The sequence below is a fragment of the Macaca nemestrina genome, chromosome 1 (assembly GCF_043159975.1).
Source record: "Macaca nemestrina isolate mMacNem1 chromosome 1, mMacNem.hap1, whole genome shotgun sequence".
NCBI lineage: Eukaryota > Metazoa > Chordata > Mammalia > Primates > Cercopithecidae > Macaca > Macaca nemestrina.
In genome coordinates this window covers 201,791,667-201,813,304 of record NC_092125.1, presented here as the reverse complement: position 1 = coordinate 201,813,304, position 21,638 = coordinate 201,791,667, and the positions used below count along the sequence as shown (strand labels likewise).

The window sequence follows — 21,638 nt, the reverse complement described above, 5'->3', positions numbered from 1 at the left end:
TGTAACAGAACTCTGCAGACCTAGGGAGCAAGTACGGATTGCAGAGCACTGGGAAGGCTCTGAAGTGACCTTTGAACTGGGCCTCAAAAAATTTTGGGTTTGGCAAAAGCCAAACCTCTTAGGCTTCAAATTCTAGGCACAAGGATTGTTGGGTTTGACTTCATTATCCAGAAACAATGAGGATACAGAATTGTGATCTCACGTGTAGAGAATTGTGGGGTTTTTTTCTACTTTAACCCCAGTGAGACTTCGTAGAGTATGGGGTAGAGAAAAGGCTCATGAATATGCCTGAAGCCTGACTCAGCACCTTCCTGAGGAACTGACTGCCAAAACGGTAATGGAGAGGGGAAAATATGACCTACTTTCACAAGTTACCTTGACTGCCTCAGGGAAACCTGCTGTGGTAGTGTTTCTTCTGGGTAAAAGACAGGGTAGCCGAATAGTTACCTGGGTGCTGGTGTCAGACTTACGTTTTGAATCCCTGTTTTAACCACTCACTATCCATGTGACCTTGGACAAGTTACCTAACCTTTCTCTTACTGTCCTTTTCCGTAAAATGGGGATAACAGATAGTAGTTATTTCTATGAGTGGTTATGAGAACCAAGCTATTAGATACTGGGAAAGCACACAGTAAGCGTTCAAGGAACTGTTATTGTTATTAAAAGCCTCCTTCGGAAGAAGGACATCGAGGCCCAGAGAGAGAAAAGAACGTCCAGCCACACAGCAAATCCGTGATGAAATTGGGACTGGAGTGTGGGTCTCCTGAGTCTCAGTTCAGGACTCTTATCCCTCTTCCCGAGTCCTCGGAGTTCCTGGATGGAGTCACATTTGTTCACGGCCAGGGAGGAAGGTTTGATGGAGGCCTGCAGGAAACAATAGCCAGGCGCAAAGCCTTCGGGAGTTGAAACATAGCTTCTGCGAGATAGAAACAAGGTTGACGTGGGCACTCGTGCAGAATGACGGGCTCCTTTTGGACTCCGAGGACTACAGCCCCTTATGCACTTTGGGACTGCGAATAGCCCCTGCGTACGGAGGAACGCGTAGACTTTTCCCTACCCCGCCCTCCCGGCGCGCCCGCCTCCGAGGCCGCCCTCGCTTAGTCCTTCCCAGCAAGCTCCGCGCCGGCGCCGGCTATTGATTGGCTGAGGCGGGAGCAGGCGGCTCGCCGGCAGCGGTTACTCGGGGTTTCCGGTGCGAGGCCAGAGCTGGGGAAGCCGTCGGACGTCGGCGGTGAGGTACGTGCCGTGGCAGCCGTTGGGCGAGACTATTTGAGGGTGTACGGGCCGGGATGTTCTCGGCCTGTGGGGAAATCACGCCAACTCCGCGCGTGGGCCGGCGGCCGGGACGGGGGGGGGGGGGGTGGCCTGCCTGGGGGGGGGGTGCGCATGCGCGGGCGTGCCTCGAGGCTGCAGGGCGCGCAGGGCGTGGGTGGCTGCGCGCGCGGGGGGCGCACGTGGGGCCTGAGGGGCGGGGGCGGCGCCGGCGCCGGGAGTCCCGCCACGTCAGTCTCCGGCCCTGAGCCAATCCCGGGCCCGGCCTGCCGCGAGGGGGCCGGTTGTGTAGAGAAGTGGCTCCAGGGAGAAAAGAGGCCCCTTCCCTCACCCGCTGCGGGAGCTGCGCCCCGAAAGCCTGTCCCGGCACGCCGGGCTCCCCTGACCCTCCAAGACCCGAGAGCCGTTGGCGCCCTCTGCCAGGGCCGGCCGGTCCGTTTAAGAAGCTTCGTGCGCCTGCTGTGGGGATTTTCTGATCCAGGCTGCGAAGAATTTCGAAGTCTGGAAAATAGCAACTGTGTTTGTTTCTAAAGGATCTTCTCCTGACCCAGCATCTCTCATCACAATGAAGAACCAAGACAAAAAGAACGGGGCTGCCAAACAATCCAACCCAAAAAGCAGCCCGGGACAACCGGAAGCAGGACCCGAGGGAGCCCAGGAGCGGCCCAGCCAGGCGGCTCCTGCAGCAGAAGCAGAAGGTCCCGGCAGCAGCCAGGCTCCTCGGAAGCCGGAGGGTGTGTGCCAGCTCTGCGTTGCCAGCGGGCAGGGGGTGGAGCTGTGGGGCCGGCCTCGCTTCTGGACTTAGAGGCCGAAGCCAGGTTGTCCGGGAGGAGGGAATATAGAATGAGAGGACAGTGCTGGGGCCGCGGTCACCCCCGAATTCTGGCGAGTTGGCGGAGCCGCTCCCTGTAAGCACAGGAACAGAGTTCTGGAGAGAACCTCTAACGGGATTAAGTCAGGTGGCAGCCAAACGGGGCACCCAGTCAGGAAATCCAGGTCCGGTTTGAAACACCTCAGCCACTAGCAGCTAACTGCCCTTCCTGTTTGAGGCATTTCTAGAATGATCTGAATGGTAAAAAATGGTTTTGTGAGGGGGAAGGAGATGGACTAGAAGTTGCACCATGCCATCCCTGTGTGCTGATGCTTTACATACTTTTATGATCATAACAAACATGTTCGGGTGGTAGTGGGAAATAGTTGTGTCATTTTACAAGTAAACAGAAGTTAAGCTTAACTATATTATATTACTATAATTTCTTGATTCAAAAGATGTTTCGAATCTAAATTCTGACAGAAACTAGATTTGCTGAATAATACTCCATTCTTGCTTCTCAGTTTCCATAAAAAAAGAAAAGTTAGGCAACATTTAACTCAAACTGATGAGTTTGGCTGGACCTGAAAATTCCCAACCAGTGGTATAATTGTCTTGTTTCTCACTCTACCCCTCATCCTCTCCTGCTGTAGGGGCTCAAGCCAAAACGGCTCAGTCTGGGGCCCTTCGTGATGTCTCTGAGGAGCTGAGTCGCCAATTGGAAGACATACTGAGCACATACTGTGTGGACAGTAACCAGGGGGGGCCTGGCGAGGATGGGGCACAGGGTGAGCCAGCTGAACCCGAAGATGCAGAGAAGTCCCGGACCTATGTGGCAAGGAATGGGGAGCCTGAACCAACTCCAGTAGTCAATGGAGAGAAGGAACCCTCCAAGGGGGATCCAGGCACAGAAGAGATCCGGCAGAGTGATGAGGTCGGAGACCGAGACCACCGAAGGCCACAGGAGAAGAAAAAAGCCAAGGGTTTGGGTGAGCAGAGGGTGACTCTTTGTGAGGCTGGTGAGGGGAGGGAGTTTGGACTTGACGTTCTCTGGACCAGTCTGTTCCGCCAGGATTCAAAGGAAAACGGTACTTCTCAGAACAGCAAGTCACTCTAGTGTAATCAAAGCCAGGGATGTGGGGGCCACGGCATAGAGAGATGCAGGGGTTCCCAGCACAAGGCCTTCTGGCTTTTGGAGCAACTGGGGGTTGGAATGGGACCTGTTCTCTCTTTGAGAAAATGGAGATGGGAGGCCAGGGTGGGCTCCTGTGCCAGCCAGTACTACCTGCTGTGTGATCTCGGGTGTGTCCCTTCTCCTCTCTGGGTCTTAGTTTATACTTCTCTTTACAGTAAGAAAATTAGACTAGGCTGGAGTTGAAAACCCAAATGTCTGCATAAGCTGGGCTGGCCATGGGGCCACATGAAGATGGAGGCTGCTTTATCCAAAGACTTTACTGCTTCCTGATTAGTTGCTCTCAACTAGCCAACTGAGAGCAGGCAAAACTGCAGGCTGGGTGCAGGCTTCTTTTATTTTTATTTATTTATTTATTTATTTTTTGAGACAGAGTCTTGCTCTGTCACCCAGGCTGAAGTGCAGTGGCACGATCTCGGCTCACTGCAAGATCTGCTCCTAGGTTCACACCAATCTCCTGGCTCAGCCTCCCAAGTAGCTGGAACTACAGGTGCCCACCACCACGCCCGGCTAATTTTTTTTTGTATTTTTAGTAGAGACGGGGTTTCACTGTGTTAGCCAGGATGGTCTCGATCTCCTGATCTCGTAATCCGCCTGCCTCAGCCTCCCAAAGTGTTGAGATTACAGGCGTGAGCCACCGTGCCCAGCCTTCTTTTATTTTTTTAATTATTTTTATTTTTATTTTTTTTAAGAAAAGCCAGCAATGTAGAGTTATGTGAGAACTCCAGATTTTTTCATAGTTAGCAGCTAAAATGGTAAGAGCCAAACAAAACCCATCCGTGGGTTGGATTTGGCATGCCTGCCTGCGAATTACAGTCTCTCCATGCTGATCTCTTGGGCCCTTCTGTGAAGGCAGAGGGAAGGCTCCCTGACTCAGGCACAGGCAATGGGGAACGGGCAGTGACAGTTATTTTACAGCAGGGTATGTATGTTTGAGAGTCTAGGCCGGGCGCCGTGGCTCATGCCTGTAATTGCAGCACTTGGGGAGGCCGAGGCGGATGGATCACCTGAGGGTCAGGAGATCGAGAACAGCCTGGCCAACATGATGAAACCCTGTCTCTACTAAAAATACAAAAATTGGCCGGGCGCGGTGGCTCAAGCCTGTAATCCCAGCACTTTGGGAGGCCGAGACGGGCGGATCACGAGGTCGGGAGATCGAGACCATCCTGGCTAACACGGTGAAACCCCGTCTCTACTAAAAAAAAATACAAAAAACTAGCCAGGCGAGGTGGCGGGCGCCTGTAGTCCCAGCTACTCGGGAGGCTGAGGCAGGAGAATGGCTTGAACTCCGGAGGCAGAGGTTACAGTGAGCCAAGATCGTGCCACTACACTCCAGCCTGGGCAACAAGAGTGAAACTCCGTCTCAAAAAAAAAAAAAAGAATCTAGAATCTAACTCGGGTGTCATTATGTCCATGTTTTATTCCTATTTCCCTCTCCCCTTTTGTATCATCCTACTTTAAAGAAGAACTTTAAAAAATCTTATGGCCGGGCACGGTGGCTCATGCCTGTAATCCCAGCACTTTGGGAGGCTGAGGCGGGTGGATCATGAGGTCAGGAGTTCGAGACCATCCTGGCTTACACGGTGAAACCCCGTCTCTACTAAAAATACAAAAAAGTAGCCGAGCGTGGTGGCGGGCACCTGTAGTCCCAGCTACTCGGGAGGCTGAGGCAGGAGAATGGCGTGAACCCGGGAGGTGGAGTTTGTAGTGACACAAGATCGCACCACTGCATACCAGCCTGGGTGACAGAGCGAGGCTCTCTCAAAAAAAAAAAAAAATCTTAGGGACGGCTAGGCACAGTGGCTCACACCTGTAACCCCAGCACTTTGGGAGGCCAAGGCGGGCAGATCATGAGGTCAGGAGTTCGAGACCAGCCTGGCCAACATGGTGAAACCCCATTTCTACTAAAGATAAAAAAAACTAGCTGGGCATGGTGGCATGTGCCTGTAATCCCAGCTACTCAGGAGGCTGAGGCAGGAGAATCACTTGAACTCAGGAGGCAGAGGTTGCAGTGAGCTGAGATCATGCCATTGCACTCCAGCCTGGGTGACAGGGTGAGACTCCGTCTCAAAAAAAAAAAAAGAAAAAATCTTAGGGTCACATATATGGAAAGTATCTTCATTTTTTTTTTTTTTTTTAGTTCATTTATTTTTTTAGACGGGGGTCTCGCTCTGTCACCAAGCTGGAGTGCGGTGACACGATCTCCGCCTCCCTGCAACCTCTGCCTCCCAGGTTCAAGTGATTCTCCTACCTCAGTTTCCTGAGTAACTGGGACTACAGGCACCCCCTACCACGCCTTGCTAATTTTTTTGTGTGTATTTTTAGTAGAGACGGGGTTTCATCATGTTAGCATGGTCTCGATCTCTTGACCTCATGATCCACCTCGGCCTCCCAAAATGCTGGGATTACAGGCGTGAGCCACCGCACCTGGCCGAAAGTATCTTCATTTTAAAGTTCACTGTTTGGCTACTCTGTTGACAAGAGTTTAGTATTTCTCAAGGAGGCTAAGACATCTATTCCTTTTTGGATCCTACCTCTATCAAGAGGGTGAGCCTTCCTTGCATTGAAACTGTATGAAACAGTAGCCCTGAATTCATAAGTGGGAAATTTTTCGTCTGTTGGTAGAGCAGGCAGTTTTTTTACCTTGCCAGTGGTGTCCACTAAGGAGATTTCAGTAGGGTACAGTCGTTCATTTGATAAGCATTTGTTGAACATATTCTCTGTGATGGTACTATGGACAATCCTGGGGCTACAGTGAGGGCAAGATTGAGTTGGTCCCTATAGTAAGGAAGGAGCTAATTAACAAGCAAAATATAAAGTGTGATGGGGAGGGCTATCTTCAGCACTCATGATGAGTGTGAGCCCAGGCCTGGAGGGGACCCCTGGAGAAGGGAGTACATGTCTTTGCTCCTGTGCTTTGCAGGGAAGGAGATCACGTTGCTGATGCAGACATTGAATACTCTGAGTACCCCAGAGGAGAAGCTGGCCGCTCTGTGCAAGAAGTATGCTGAACTGGTCAGTTCCCCCCTCCGCGGGCACCTTCCCTGCCTTGGGAAAATCAGCATGCCACCTGGTATAGGGTTGGGGGTGCAGAGGCAGGTAGGTGGCTTAATTTCTGTTCAGCTTTCTCTGAAATATCTGTTAAATGGGGAATCACTCTCAGCGAGCCTCTTCAGGGCTGTGCAGCAAGAGTTTGAGAAACTGCATATTCCTTGAAAGAAATTTCTCGCCGGGCGCGGTGGCTCAAGCCTGTAATCCCAGCACTTTGGGAGGCCGAGACGGGCGGATCACAAGGTCAGGAGATCGAGACCATCCTGGCTAACACGGTGAAACCCCGTCTCTACTAAAAAAAAAAAATACAAAAAAAAAAAAAACTAGCCGGGCGAGGTGGCGGGCGCCTGTAGTCCCAGCTACTCGGGAGGCTGAGGCAGGAGAATGGCGTGAACCCAGGAGGCGGAGCTTGCAGTGAGCTGAGATCCGGCCACTGCACTCCAGCCTGGGCGACAGAGCGAGACTCCGTCTCAAAAAACAAAAAAACAAAAAAAGAAATTTCTCGAAGAATGATTCCAAGGTGGTAGAGCCCTTGTTCCTGGCCTGAGTCCAAGACACCTTGTGATCTTGATGCATCTTCCTCAAATACAGATGCATAGAGCCATTATCACAGTAAATAAAACTAATGCTAGTCACTTGATACTTTTCCCTTTTACTTCAGAGCAGTCTTCTTGTCACTGCCTCCTCATATTCCCCATGACATTGACTTTTTACAGAAACCAGACTGGCTGTCCTGTAGGATGCCCCCTTCTAGCTTTGTCCTCTGTGGTAGCATTTTACTTCTTTACCTCCTAGTGCCTGTAAGTGAAGTAGAAATTAGCTCTAAAGCTTGATCCAATTCAGCTTCAAGTTTTTGACAAGAATTCTTCATAAGTAGTACTCTGCACTTCATGTTCCATTGCAATAAATGCAAAGCATGCTCTTCCCACTCTGTTGTAACATTGTTCAGTGGGTTGAGGGTGGGGCAGCCAGATTCTTCCATCATCAGGTCCCCTGTCAGAATTTGAACTAACAGAGTTATCTACTGATGGTCACAGCCTAAGTATGTATGTATGTATGTATGTATTTATTTTGAGACGGAGTCTCACTCTGTTGCCCAGGCTGGAGTGCAGTGGCACGATCTCGGCTCACTGCAAGCTCCACCTCCCGGGTTCACGCCATTCTCCTGCCTCAGCCTCCGGAGTAACTGGGACTGCAAGCACCCGCCACCATGCCCAGCTATTTTTTTTTTTTTTTTTTTTAGTAGAGACAGGCTTTCACCGTGTTAGCCAGGATGGTCTCAATCTCCTGACCTCGTGATCTGCCTGCCTCGGCCTCCCAAAGTGCTGGGATTACAGGCGTGAGCCACCGCACCCAGCCTATTTATTTATTTATTTAGAGATGGAGTCTTGCTCTGTCACCAGGCTAGAGTGCAGTGGCATGGTCTTGACTCACTGCAACCTCCACCTCCCAGGTTCAAGCGGTTCTCCTGCTGCAGCCTCCCGAGTAGCTGGAATTACAGGCGCACGCCACCACGCCTGGCTAAATTTTGTATATTTCAGTAGAGACAGGGTTGACCATGTTGGCCAGGATGGTCTCAATCTCTTGACCTCGTGATCTGCCCGTCTCGGCCTCCCAAAGTGCTGGGATACAGGCGTGAGCTACTGCGCCCAGCCTCTTAAGTATTTATGTTAAAATTAATTCATTCCACACACATTTATTAATATTTTCCTGTAGGGAACTTTACTCATCTGTAAAATGGGGAATGTCATACCTGCCTAATGACATTCTTGTAAGGATTAAATAAAAGGTGTAAGGAAGATAAGCACCCTTTTAGAGTGATCCAGCCAGGGGAAAATTGCTGATGCAAGAGAGGAAATGAGTTGTTGGAGTGGTGGTGTGAGTAGAGGAGGGGACCTGAGGCCCAGTGCCTAAGAAGGGGGCTTGGCTGTGGTAACCATATGGCTAGGTCTGTGTGACTGGAGGAGAGGATGGGGCAGGTGTACTGGCAGATGTGGAGCTTCTGCCCCTGATTCTCTGGTTTCTTCTGTGTTTTGAGATTTGATGAGGACGATGAATAGTTGTCTGGAAGGAGAGGAGTGTGAATAGCATGTGCATTGTGTTGAGATTGCTGCTTTTCCTGAAATTGGTGGCCGTGAATTTAAAGTGAGACTCTTCGGCCGGGCGTGGTGGCTCACGCCTGTAATCCCAGCACTTTGGGAGGCCGAGGTGGGCGGATCACAAGGTCAGGAGATCGAGACCATGGTGAAACCCCGTCTCTACTAAAAATAGAAAAAATTAGCCGGGCGCAGGGGTGGGCGCCTGTAGTCCCAGCTACTCGGGAGGCTGAGGCAGGAGAATGGCGTGAACCCGGGAGGCGGAGCTTGCAGTGAGCCGAGATTGCGCCACTGCACTCCAGCCTGGGCAACAGAGCGAGACTCCATCTCAAAAAAAAAAATAAAATAAAATAAAGTGAGACTCTTCAAGTAGGGTTGTTTCAGTACTGGTGTAAAGCAGGAAGGTGCTTTACTAGGGTTGCAGTATTACTGGGGAAGGGCCAAGAGAGTTGAGGGTGTAAGAAATCTAAGCCAGGTAATAAGGTAAGTGGTTATTTTAAAGGAGAGTGGAAGGATGGTTGAGTCAATGGATTGGAGGTCCTTATAGGGTAAGAGATTCTCTGAGGATCACAGATATTGATTGGAATGAGCTAAAAAGATAGGTGATGGTAGTCCTGGCCTGGGGTGCCGGAAATTGAGATAGTGGGTGTGCTGTCTGGTAGTGACAAAGTCTAGATCTGCGCTGTCCAAGATAAATTTGTCTCTAGCTAATTGACATGTGGCCAGTCTGAATTTGAACGTGCTGTAAATGTAAGATAGACATCAGATTTTGAAGACTTAAGCAAAAACAAAGAATATAAAACATCTCACTTCTTTTTTTGTTAGATAGTGTCTCAGTCACCCAGGCTGGAATACAGTGGTGTGATGTCCTGCTCCTAGGTTCAAACAATTCTCCTGCCTCACAGCCTCCCAAGTAGCTGGGATTACAGGCATGTGCCACCAAACTGGCTGCTTTTTTGTATTTTTTTTAGTAGAAACGGGGTTTCACCGTGTTGGCCAGGCTGGTCTTGAACTCCTGACCTCAAGTGATCTGCCTGCCTCGGCCTCCCAAAGTGCTGGGATTACAGGTGTGAGCCACCGCTCCCGGCCTCCCTTTTTTACATTGATTCCGTGTTGAAATTGTAATGTTTTGGATATTGGGTTACAATAAATATATTGCTAAAATTAATTTCACCTGTTTTTTACTTTTTCAGTGTGGCCAGTAGAATATTTTTAATTATTTATGTGGTTTGCATTATATTTCTGTTGTATAGGCCTGGATAGGGTCATGGGAGGGGAACTGAGCTGGAGAAAGGAGTGAGTTTGTGGAAGAACTGAAGGACTGGGAGACCAGGGAGTCAGAAGGATTATCTGTTGATACTGAAGTGGCCACAAATGAGAAAAGTAATTGTGCTGGGGAGAGTGCTGATGAACCCAGTGCTAACGTTTTGAAGGAATGTAAGGGAGCAATGGGGGTCTGTTAATAGGCACAAGGTAGGGTAGCAGGTGGTCTCATCCTTGGGCATGAGTGTCCAGCAAGTTGGGGAAATGCAACAGCTTGAAGTGGCTCTAGTGGCCCAGCGTCAGAGCTGGAATAGGAATTGGCATCTGCTGGCTGCGTGGCCCCTGCTTGCCCTAGTGAGTGTCCATTTCTCTGTCCCTATGGTGGAGGCTTCGGGGTTAGTGTGAGTTCATGGGAGGAGTGTGTAAGCAACAGCACAGCATCAGCCCATGAGAGCACTCCTGGTCTGAAACGGTGCGGTTCAGGGCAACTCAGGAGAGCCTAGACCCGAATAGTGATCCCCACCAGGAAGGCCTCACAGGATGCTCACCTGCCCTCCCTATCCCTGTCCCCAGCTGGAGGAGCACCGGAACTCACAGAAGCAGATGAAGCTCCTGCAGAAGAAGCAGAGCCAGCTGGTGCAAGAGAAGGACCATCTGCGTGGTGAGCACAGTAAGGCCGTCCTGGCCCGTAGCAAGCTTGAGAGCCTATGCCGTGAGCTGCAGCGGCACAACCGCTCCCTCAAGGTAGGCCTGGGCCCCCTGGAACAGGTGACTCTGATTTCCTTGACTTCCACTTAATGTTTCTTTCATGGGCTTTCCTCTTAAAAAGTAATGGAGGCTAGGCCTGGGTGCAGTGGCCCACATAAGTGATTAAAAATCTTCTGGCCACTCTAAAAAGTAAAAAGAAACAGGTGAAATTAATTTTAGTAATATATTTAACCCAACATCCAAAACATTACAATTTCCACATGGAATCAGTGTAAAAAAGCAAGGCTGGGCGTGGTGGCTTACGCCTATAATCGCAACACTTTGGCCGGGCGCGGTGGCTCAAGCCTGTAATCCCAGCACTTTGGGAGGCCGAGACGGGCGGATCACGAGGTCAGGAGACCGAGACCATCCTGGCGAACACGGTGAAACCCCGTCTCTACTAAAAAAAAAAATACAAAAAAACTAGCCGGGCGAGGCAGCGGGCGCCTGTAGTCCCAGCTACTCGGGAGGCTGAGGCAGGAGAATGGCGTAAACCCGGGGGGCGGAGCTTGCAGTGAGCTGAGATCCGGCCACTGCACTCCAGCCCGGGCGACAGAGCCAGACTCCGTCTCAAAAAAAAAAAAAAAAAAAAAAAAAATCGCAACACTTTGGGAGGCTGAGGTGGATGGATCACTTGAGGCCAGGAGTTTGGGACCAACCTGGAAAAAGAAACCCCATTCTACTAAAAATAAATAGCCAAGTGTGCTGGCACATGCCTATAATCCCAGCTACTTAGATGGCTGAGGCACGAGAATTGCTTGCACCCGAGAGGCTGAGGTTGCAGTGAGCCAAGATTGCACCACTGCATTACAGCCTGGGCAACAGAGTGAGACTTGGTGTCAAAAAAAAAAAAAAAAAAAAAAAAGTGCAGACTTGTGGCATAGAAATACACTTTCTCGGCCGGGCGTGGTGGCTCACACCTATAATCCCAGCACTTTGGGAGGCCGAGGCGGGTGGATCACGAGGTCAGGAGATGGAGACCATCCTGGCTAACACAGTGAAACCCCGTCTCTACCGAAAATAAAAAAAAAAAATTAGCCGGGCGTGGTGGTGGGCGCCTGTAGTCCCAGCTACTCGGGAGGCTGAGGCAGGAGAATGGCATGAACCTGGGAGGCGGAGCTTGCAGTGAGCCGAGATCGTGCCACTGCTCTCCAGCCTGACTCCATCTCAAAAAAAGCAAGACTCCGTCTCAAAAAAAAAAAAAAAAGAAATACACTTTCTCAATAATACCTTACGTTAGAGAATGCTGCTTATGACCATTTGACATGTATTAGTTAAGGTGAAGGATAAAGTACTAAGAGAATCCATAATGCACTGGCGTCAGTATTTCTTAATGAAATGGCAGTCCCCTGGTAAGTGGAGGAGGCCTGGCTCTGACAAGCAGCTCTTGTCCCAGAGGTTGGTCAGTCAGGAACCTGGGTCCTTCCCATGTTCTGCTGCTTCTATGGTGAGGTCAGTCTGTGGTTACAGCAACTTTAAATACAGCCTTCTAACTTTCCTTTTTATATGTAAAATCTTACCTGTAGTTTCTGGAATGAAATTATTATACATGTACCATTTCGTAACGTATGCCTTTTTTCACTTTACATAACGTTTTTCCCTATCAGTATGTGTAGGGCTATTTTCTCATCATATGGATATATCAGTGCTCTAGTTAAAGCATTTGAGGTTGTTTACAATTTTTCATTATTACATATAGAACTATAGTGAAAATTCTTGTTATATTTATCACTGGTCAGTTATATAGAACTTATCTGTAGGATAAGTCATGGAAGTGAAATGGCTAGGTCACAGTATATGCAGATTTTTCATTTTAATAGATTTTGCTGGATTGCCTTCCAGTAAGGGGGCAGTGTGCCTGCCACATCAAAAGTGTTGAGTGCCTAATTCTACACAACTTCGCAAACCCTGGGTGTTACTAAATTTTAACAGCTTGGTCTCTGGGGGTACAGAGGGGACAAATGCACATTAATCTGAAATCTGGAAGAATAGGCCTTAGGAGATCCGACTTGCTTCAGAACGGCACTTACATGTGTGCATGTGTGCCTGCATTTTTTCTTTTTTTTTTGGGGGGGTGGGGGGACAAAGTGTTGCTCTGTGGCCCATCGCCCAGGTGGGAGTGCAGTGGCGCAGTCTTGGCTCACCACATCCTCCGCCTCCCAGGTTCAAACGACTCCTTTACCTCAGCCTCACAAGCAGCTGGGACCACAGGTGCACGCCATCACGCCCAGCTAATTTTTGTATTTTTAGTAGAGACGAGTTTCACCAATATTGGCAAGGCTGGTCTCGAACTCCTGACCTCGTGATCCACCCACCTCAGCCTCCCAAAGTGCTGGGATTACAGGCGTGAGCCACCGCGCCTGCCATGTACCTGCATTTTTGTAGGGGGAGAATCTCACTTGATGTCACCTGATATACAGGGGGGTCCATTGGAACCCGCATTGTACAACATCCTGGAGCCTGGCTACTCCTCACTTTGGGAGCAGGGAGGGCTGTTGGCAGAGACCATCTGTGGACTAGCTGGGGGACCCTTGTGAGGTAGCAGTGGATGATGGTTCTAGGGCTGACTTCTCTGCCCAGGAAGAAGGTGTGCAGCGGGCCCGGGAGGAGGAGGAGAAGCGCAAGGAGGTGACCTCACACTTCCAGGTGACACTGAATGACATTCAGCTACAGATGGAACAGCACAATGAGCGCAACTCCAAGCTGCGCCAAGAGAACATGGAGCTGGCTGAGAGGCTCAAGAAGCTGATTGAGCAGTATGAGCTGCGAGAGGAGGTAAGGGTATCACAAACAGCAATCATGGCCCAGAAATTGTGAGGTTTTTGAGTGTGTGCTAGGCACTGGAACAGTACCTTTTCAGGCTTCGTCCCATTCTCCCTTTCTTCCTCCTCCTCCTCCTTCTCTTTGGGAGGAGAGTAATGTTATTCCTCATAGATAAAGAACAGGTGGGGAGAAGAGACTGACAGCCACACAGCCCCACGTCCACAGTGCCTTATCCCAAACGACTAGGCCAGGTATCTTTTGGAATTAGAACTATCCACATTTTAGAATGGAGGCACATATGTGGACTGTGTGTTATATAGCACCCTCAGCAGGGCCTTGGGGAAGCCAGACATGTTAATGTTTATGCAGTAGAACTTCCAAATACTCATCTAGATTATGGGCTTACAATGATGCAGGTCAAGTTTGGCTGCCAGCTTATGACAATTTCCATTTTCAGAGCTTTGTAGAATTTGGAATTGCAGGGGAGGGGCTGTGCCTGTGATCAGTGATGGACTCCAGAGACTCTGTCCACTGATTCCTTGCTGCTCCTGCCACTTAAAAGGCAGGATTGGCCGGGCGCGGTGGCTCAAGCCTGTAATCCCAGCACTTTGGGAGGCCGAGACGGGCGGATCACGAGGTCAGGAGATCGAGACCATCCTGGCTAACACGGTGAAACCCTGTCTCTACTAAAAAATACAAAAAAACTAGCCGGGCGAGGTGGCGGGCGCCTGTAGTCCCAGCTACACAGGAGGCTGAGGCAGGAGAATGGCATAAACCCGGGAGGCGGAGCTTGCAGTGAGCTGAGATCGGGCCACTGCACTCCAGCCTGGGTGGCAGAGCGAGACTCCGTCTCAAAAAAAAAAAAAAAAAAAAAGGCAGGATTATCAGGCCTGCGTGGTGGCTCATGCCTGTAATCCCAACACTTTGGGAGGCCAGAGCGGGTGGATCACCTCAGGTCAGGAGTTCAACACCAGCCTGGGCAACGTGGTGAAACCCTGTCTCTACTAAAACTACAAAAAAATTAGCCAGATATGGTGGTGCACGCCTGTAGTCCCAACTACTCGGGAGGCTGAGGTAGGAGAATTGCTTGAACCCAGGAGGCAGAGGTTGCAATGACCTGAGATTGTGCTACTGCACTCTAGCCTGGGTGACACACCAAGACTCTGTCTCAAAAAAAAAAAGCATGTCATTCCCTTTGTCACTGTTGGCTGCCACGCCAGGCACTTGAATCTTTGGGTCTTCCATCCAGTCACCTGGCTGTTGTGGGCGCGTTCTCATCATGAGAAGGGAGACCTGGAGCCCCCTTACAGGGCTGGCAGAGGACCTGCTCTGGAATAGGCCCTTTCCTAGCCCCTGGGGTGTGGCAGTGGTGAGATGGGCAAGATTTGCCCTCTTAGGTTCATAGGCCAGTGTGATGATCGTGTGTGCAGGACCTAGAGGGCACTCCCCTGACCCACCCCTTTCCTTGCCGGACTTCATCCTCTGGGAACAAAGCAGCTTGTTTGGTTTGAGGGGAGTTGGTTTGGTTCTTATCCCTCAGCACTGAGACGTAGAGGCTTCCTGGGCCACTATAGTGAGACACGAACTTCAAGAATCTGAATACCCCCGTTTTCTCTCCCCACCAAGGCAGAAAAGGATTTAGTATTACCTGTGGAGAAGGAGTTGCAGGACTACCAGGCCCTGCTGCTTTGCATTTACAGCCCTCCCCAGATAGACACAAGCACTCTCATCATACCCAAACTGGACTTACCTGCAAGGCTCCTTCCCTTCCCCATCCAAAAAAATGGAGTTATTTTCCCTTATTTCAGCAAGTCCAGTTGATTTTACCTTTGAAGTAGCACCTGAATCCTTCACCTTCTCTCCATCCCTTCTCTCTCACCTGACATAAGTCCCCAGTGCTCCTCCAGTAGGCAGGACAGCCATTCCTTGGGGATGCACATGTCTAGTCTTTGCCTAGATATGGCAAGTCTTTGCCTACTGAGCTAGGCTGTCATGTTCTTAGAAGCATTGTTTTTGCCCATTCTTCCCATTTACAAGAGAATCAGGGACACAGAAGTGAGGGCTTCCAACCCCATAGGTGATCAATCCTGGGGTCAGAGATTTGAGTGTGTTTATTGCTTGGCTTCTTGGGAGCAGATTCCATCCATAAACCATGTACTTACCAAAGTCTGACTCACTGGGAGAGAAACGAGGTGAGCTTGGAAAGATGACCTTCCAGAGACTTGGGGCCCATGTTGTGTGGTACACATGGGAGTCCAGCATATCAGATTGAGATGGGGGGCTAGGCAAAGTGCCCTGGTCTTTGGCTGTGGGGCCACCCTGAGAAAAGGAGCTCCTGACAAGCTGACGGCTCCCACCATCTTTGCTGCAGCATATCGACAAAGTCTTCAAACACAAGGACCTACAACAGCAGCTGGTGGATGCCAAGCTCCAGCAGGCCCAGGAGATGCTAAAGGAGGCAGAAGAGCGGCACCAACGGGAGAAGGATTTTGTGAGGCTTAGGCCCCAGGGTTGGGATGGGGGTGTGGGAGGAGGCAGGTTGGGCTGTGGCTCAGTTCATAGCCGGGTTATATGGGAGAAGTTGTCTGGCCAGACCAGGCACAGATTCCTTGAGTATCAGTCTGAGAGCAGGAAACCTTGGTGGGTTTGGTGCTTGTGGCTAAAAACCAAACATAGCCCCTGGGGGATCTGGGGTTCTGTCTTGGAAATAGCTCCTGAAAGAGGCAGTAGAGTCCCAGAGGATGTGTGAGCTGATGAAGCAACAAGAGACCCACCTGAAGCAACAGGTGAGAGCATATAACCTGACCCTGTGCCTTCAAGGTCCCCTCACTGGGCCCCATCCTGGGGGTAGTGAAATGGGACCCTCATTCTAGGACTGGCTGTGTCCTGGCTGCTATGAGACCTTGGTTGAGCCTTTGTTCTCTCCGGACCTGCACAGTACCTATATGGTGGTGACCAGGTAGTTAGGTGGGCTCAGAGGATTTCATTTGTAGCTCAGAAATGTTGTATTGCTTTTGAGGAGGTGGGAACAGAAGAGTTTGAAAATCAACATAAAGGCAAAATAAAAGTCACCCTAAGTCTCCTACTTTCCAGGCTTAGCATTTTGGATTATATCCTTCCAAATATATAGCTTTGCTTTGTTTTAAGGAAAAATAGTATCTCAATAGAATTACTGGGTCAGAGAGTCAAGGACAGGTCTGAGTGTGTTGACCAGAGTGCCTCCCAGAGAAACCCAATCTTATCTGTGGGCTGCTTTCTCCCCCAGCTTGCCTTATACACAGAGAAGTTTGAGGAGTTCCAGAACACACTTTCCAAAAGCAGCGAGGTGTTCACCACATTCAAGCAGGAGATGGAAAAGGTAACTGTGGTCCAGGCCACGCATGGCTCCTGGAGCATAAGCTGCTTCATTCAAAATGGTTGGGCCTGCCTTCAGGAAGCTCCCATCTGGGGTGTCTCAAGGGTGGGGCTGTTAGGAGAGTTCACAGCCTTTCCCCTCTCGAGGCAGTATCAGTGGTGTGTATACCCTCCAGGTTGTCCCGGGGAATGGGGCAGCCATTTCTTTTTTTTGTTTGTTTGTTTTGAGATGGAGTCTCGCCCTGTTTCACTGGCTGGAGTGCAGTGGCACGATCTCAGCTCATTGCAGCCTTTGTCCCCCGTGTTAAAGTGATTCTCCTGCCTCAGCCTCCTGAGTAGCTGGAATTACAGGCACGTGCCACCATGCCTGGCCTTTTTTTTTTTTTTTTTTTTTTTTTGGTATTTTTAGTAGAGACAGGGTTTCACCATGTTGGCCAGGGTGGTCTTGAACTCTTGGCCTCAAGTGATCCGCCCACCCTGGCCTCCCAAAGTGCTGGGATTCTGGCCCCTTACCATTTCTTGTTGTTAGTGGTGGACACTTGTGACTTCTGGTGGTAAGGTGGCACAGAGGGCATTGACTGCACCTTGTAATCAGTCAGTCCCCACCTTGGAGACACAGGTGCACAGAGAGGCCGGCTCTGACCATTTCCTTCTGTCTGTCACATAACCTAGATGACTAAGAAGATCAAGAAGCTGGAGAAAGAAACCACGATGTACCGGTCCCGGTGGGAGAGCAGCAACAAGGCCCTCCTTGAGATGGCTGAGGAGGTGGGCTGTCTGTGATCTGCAGCCAGGGTGGGGGTGTGCACTTAGCGCATATCAGGCCCTTTCCTGTGTGTTCTACCCATCAGTGACACAGCTAGCATGAGGTAGAGGTGAGATTTGCACACATTGTCCAAGTCCAAAGTTAATGCTGTTCTCTCCCCATGGGAGATGGTGAGCCCAGTGGTAGGTCTCCAGTGGGAGTGAAGGAAGCAAATGGAAGAAAGGAATAAAAGAGCAGAAAAAACAGGGGTGCCAGTGATGTGCCTGGTTTACATGTAAAGCAGCCCAGGTAATTTGTGATTTCATGGCTTCTAATGTAGAAGAAAGGAACTAACACTGATGGAGCAGCAACGACAAGCCAGACCTTGCTGAATGTTTTTGGGTTTGTCTTTTTTTTTTTTGCTGCTGAATGTTTTTAGGTACGTGGTTCATTGAACCTTCTCTTGAGATCCGAGGATGGTATTAGTAGTCCTGTTTTACAGATGAGACAGGCTCAAAAGCCAAGTCCTTTGCCAAGGTCATGTGGTAGATAAATGGAGGAATATGTTATCTCCAAGCCGTGCCCCTTTTCTGCACCACACTGCCCCACCTGACAGTCCAGTCATGGCTTCAACCAGGACTGTTTCCTAGAGGGGGCCAGCTTCGGACTCAGTCTGCTCCCAGCCTTGTTAAAAGTGTTTGTCACCAAGTAGTGATGGTAAGTGGGAGGTTGATGGGGCATGGCACTGAAGGTCTCATTTCTCTCCCTAGAAAACAGTCCGGGATAAAGAACTGGAGGGCCTGCAGGTAAAAATCCAACGGCTGGAGAAGCTGTGCCGGGCGCTGCAGACAGAGCGCAATGACCTGAACAAGAGGGTACAGGACCTGAGTGCTGGTGGCCAGGGCTCCCTCACTGACAGTGGCCCTGAAAGGAGGCCAGAGGGGCCTGGGGCTCAAGCACCCAGCTCCCCCAGGGTCACAGAAGCGCCTTGCTACCCAGGAGCACCGAGCACAGAAGCATCAGGCCAGACTGGGCCTCAAGAGCCCACCTCTGCCAGAGCCTAGAGAGCCTGGTGCTGGGGCATGCTGGGAAGGGAGCGGCAGCCCAGCCAGGCCTGGCCCATAAAAAGCTCCCATGCTGAGCAGCCCATTGCTGAAGCCAGGATGTTCTGACCTGGCTGGCATCTGACACTTGCAATTTTGGATTTTGTGGGTCAGTTTTACGTACATATGGCATATTGCAAGGCCTAATGCATTTATACCTATAAGTGTACAGTGGGCTTGCATTGGGGATAGGGGTGTGTACAGATGAAGTCAGTGGCTCCTCTGTCAGCTGAAGAGTCTTGAGAGGGGCTGTCATCTGTAGCTGCCATCACAGTGAGTTGGCAGGACAAGTGACTTGAGCATTTCTCTGCCTGACTTGAGGCTCAGACCCCTCCTTGCCCTTCAGAGCTCAAGACAAGTGATACACCCAGGTCTTGACTGCATTTCTCTTGTGAGTAGGGCTTGCTTGGGCAGCTCAGGCCCTCCGAGCTGCTCTGGAGGCTCCTTTGATTCTCTGGACCTGGAAAAGGTGTCCCTAGGCAGAGACCTGGCAGGGCGCTCAGAGCTGGTGATTTCCTGCCTAGGATAAGGGACCTGGAGAATGTTTCTGTGTGGGACGATGTGCTGGTCAGGAGCCCCTTGGGCATCACTTCCCCTGCCCTTTGGTAGTGCCAGGACCAGGCCAATGATGCTTCTCAGTAGCCTTATCATTCACAGGTGCCTCTCTAGCCTGCACAAATGATTGACGAGATCACCCAAAGGATTATTTCTGAAGGTCTTTTTTTCTTTTTCTTTTTCTTTTTCTTTTTTTTTCTTTTTTTGCACATGACAGTGTTTGTATTGAGGATCTTCCAAGGAAGAGGGGTGCTGTAGCAGTGGTGCCTGGGTACCTGGCCTCCAGTGTCCCACCTCCTTCACCACCCTGCTTGGCTCCTTTGCCATCTTGGTGCTGAGGTTTCCTGTTTGGTGAGATCAGGTTGTTTGTTGTAAAAGAAAGGAAAGGGCTTCTGATGGCTTTGCCACAAGCTTACCTGTGGGTTTTAGTCCTGAGAGGCCACCACCAGTTCCCATCAGCACTATCTCCATGCAGCAGTTGCTGGGCCCCAGGTCCAGCTGCCTCCTTGGCTTCATGGATTTTTCTGCTTCCTGCCCCCACCCCCACATGTGCAATCCTCAAGATTTGTCCTGATTCCATTTCCTGGCACCTCCCTGCCTGTCCTTGGGGATTCCACTTCTTCCTGTGTGGGAGCCCATAGCTGTTGTCTAACAGGTAAGAAATGAAGTTGAACTATTGACTGGGCCCTAGAAATCCATAAAATGGCTGCAGACAGTTGTTTCTGTGTCCTGTTCTCCCCCTACCCCAGTACATAACTGCTATGTACTGTGTACAGCCATTCTATATGCTGAATGTTCTGCTGTTGCAAACTCGCCAGGGTATTAGCCAGTGTTTGTGCAAAGCAGTTTTCTGGGACAGTAGAATGACTCAGACCAAGATGGATAGGATGGTTAGGGCTTTGCTTCTTGCTGTTTTTCTTTGAAGCTAGTTCATTGTCCTGCAGGTCCCTTCATCTTCCATACTTAGCCCACTCTTTTAGCCCTTACCTTAAATCTCTCAGATAAGTTGGTTCACAAAGAATGTTAAGTACTGAATCATGTGTGACTGATACCAGAGATGGTAAATGAATGGCACACCATTTCTCTTTCTCTTGCCCCAGGGCAGGTACCACTGATCTGCATCAGAGTTGCCTGCTATTCTCTGGTATATCCTTCACATCTAGGTGCCCTCAAGCAGCTGTGTGAGTGTTGAGATCTTTGCCGTCACTGGCTGAGATACTGCTGTCCTGTGAAGTGTTTCCCATGATCTTTTTCTTCCCCTTTGAATCCCTGTATCTGGAGTAGTCCTTGCCTCTTCCTGCTCCAGTAGGGCCTTTTCCCTACCCCAGCCCCTGTGCCAGGCTAAGCTGGTACAAGAGCAGCCAACCCCACAGAGTGTTTGCTAGGCAAGAGAGGTGCAGGGAAGAGGCAGAGGTATGTACCTTCCCCCTTGAAGAGAGGGGAAAGGCCTACAGTGGCCCACATAATTGCCTGACTCACTTCAGCTACCTCTTAAAGCCCGTGGAGGGACTGGAGCTGCTGGATCCCAGTGTGGTGGTGTGGGAGGCCACAATGAACAGTGGCCCCAGCTGGGTTTCCCAGGTCAGGAATGTGGGCCCCAGGCAAGGTGCAGCCTTTGCTCACAGCTCCATCCATGTCTACACCTTCAGGCCAGTCTGCAGATGTGGGTCCCTACCTTTTTCTTCCTTTCCATTGACCAAATCATAACCAATCACTACAGCTGCTCTGCTTCTGCTTTCCAAAGTAGCCCAGGTGCTGGGCCAGATGCAGGGGAGGTGCCTATCCATGAGTGAAGGCCAGTGCCTTCCTCAGCCGGGTGGGTCCCACACTTGTGACCTCAGTTTTAGGACCAAGAGCTGTGTTGGTTTCTTAGATTGCTAGCTTTTCCTCCAGGGGACCACAGCAGGTGAAGCTCAGAGCCAATGGCTCTGCTAACAGTAAGTTGTTTTCAGGGCCTTGTCCAGCTGAGAGCTTCATGTCCACCAGATTCTGAGAGGTGTCAGCAGCACTTTTTTTTTTAATTTGTTGTTTGTTTTCCATGAGGTTTTTGGACCATGGGCTGAGGTCAGGCACTTTCTGTAGGAGAATGTTATTTCTGTAAAGATGGTTATTTAACCCTCCTCCACCCCATCATGGCGGCCCTGAGGGCTGACCCGGAGGCCAGTGGAGCTGCCTGGTGTCCACGGGGGAGGGCCAAGGCCTGCTGAGCTGATTCTCCAGCTGCTGCCCCAGCCCTTCCATCTTGCAGAGCACAGAGGTGGTCACCCCAGGGACAGCCAGGCACCTGCTCCTCTTACCCTTCTTGGGGGAAGGGGGCTGCCTTCTGTCCCTGTAACTGCTTACCTTATGGCCCAGCCCGGCCACTCAGACTTGTTTGAAGCTGCACTGGCAGCTTTTTTGTCTCCTTTTGGTATTCACAACAGCCAGGGACTTCATTTTGATGTATTTTAAACCACATTAAATAAAGAGTCTGTTGCCTTACTTTTTTCTCTCCTGACCTGTGTGTTCCTTTGATGCCTCTGGATCCGATCCATTCAGCCCCTTCCATCATCACTGACTTGTCCGGTTCTGCGGCAGAGTGGCCATGGTGGTGCCCTGGTATCTTGCATGTTCCACAGTGCCTTCAAGCAGTCGCCACAGCCTCAGGACTGGCACATTCACTTGAGCTGCCTGAGTGGAGCCTTTG

The 21,638-nt window shown here is 50.4% G+C and overlaps 1 protein-coding gene across 2 annotated transcripts; it reads left to right on the top strand.

Annotated features, from left to right (window-relative positions):
* Window positions 1-1,127: 1,127 nt before the first annotated feature.
* LOC105494627 (taxilin alpha) lies at window positions 1,128-21,433 on the top strand. 2 transcript variants are annotated; one of them, XM_011763215.3, is made up of 11 exons: window positions 1,128-1,236; window positions 1,806-2,006; window positions 2,737-3,072; window positions 6,199-6,290; window positions 10,259-10,429; window positions 13,013-13,207; window positions 15,567-15,686; window positions 15,907-15,981; window positions 16,461-16,553; window positions 17,222-17,317; window positions 18,065-21,433. In XM_011763215.3, exons 2-11 carry the CDS (start codon window positions 1,838-1,840, stop codon window positions 18,356-18,358), a joined length of 1,641 nt encoding a protein of 546 aa, XP_011761517.1. In that variant the 5' UTR covers window positions 1,128-1,236; window positions 1,806-1,837; the 3' UTR covers window positions 18,359-21,433. The 2 variants fall into 2 exon arrangements, with proteins under 2 accessions (XP_011761517.1, XP_070952963.1); XM_071096862.1 differs by having other exon boundaries at window positions 6,199-6,374.
* Window positions 21,434-21,638: the final 205 nt, after the last annotated feature.

Excerpts from the sequence above, each read along its gene's own strand:
- LOC105494627 (XM_071096862.1), top strand. The coding sequence starts at position 1,838 with ATGAAGAACCAAGACAAAAAGAACGGGGCTGCCAAACAATCCAACCCA. Across the intron at positions 3,073-6,198 it reads GAAAAAAGCCAAGGGTTTGG|GGAAGGAGATCACGTTGCTG; the intron begins GTGAGCAGAGGG and ends TGTGCTTTGCAG. Across the intron at positions 16,554-17,221 it reads TCAAGCAGGAGATGGAAAAG|ATGACTAAGAAGATCAAGAA; the intron begins GTAACTGTGGTC and ends CACATAACCTAG.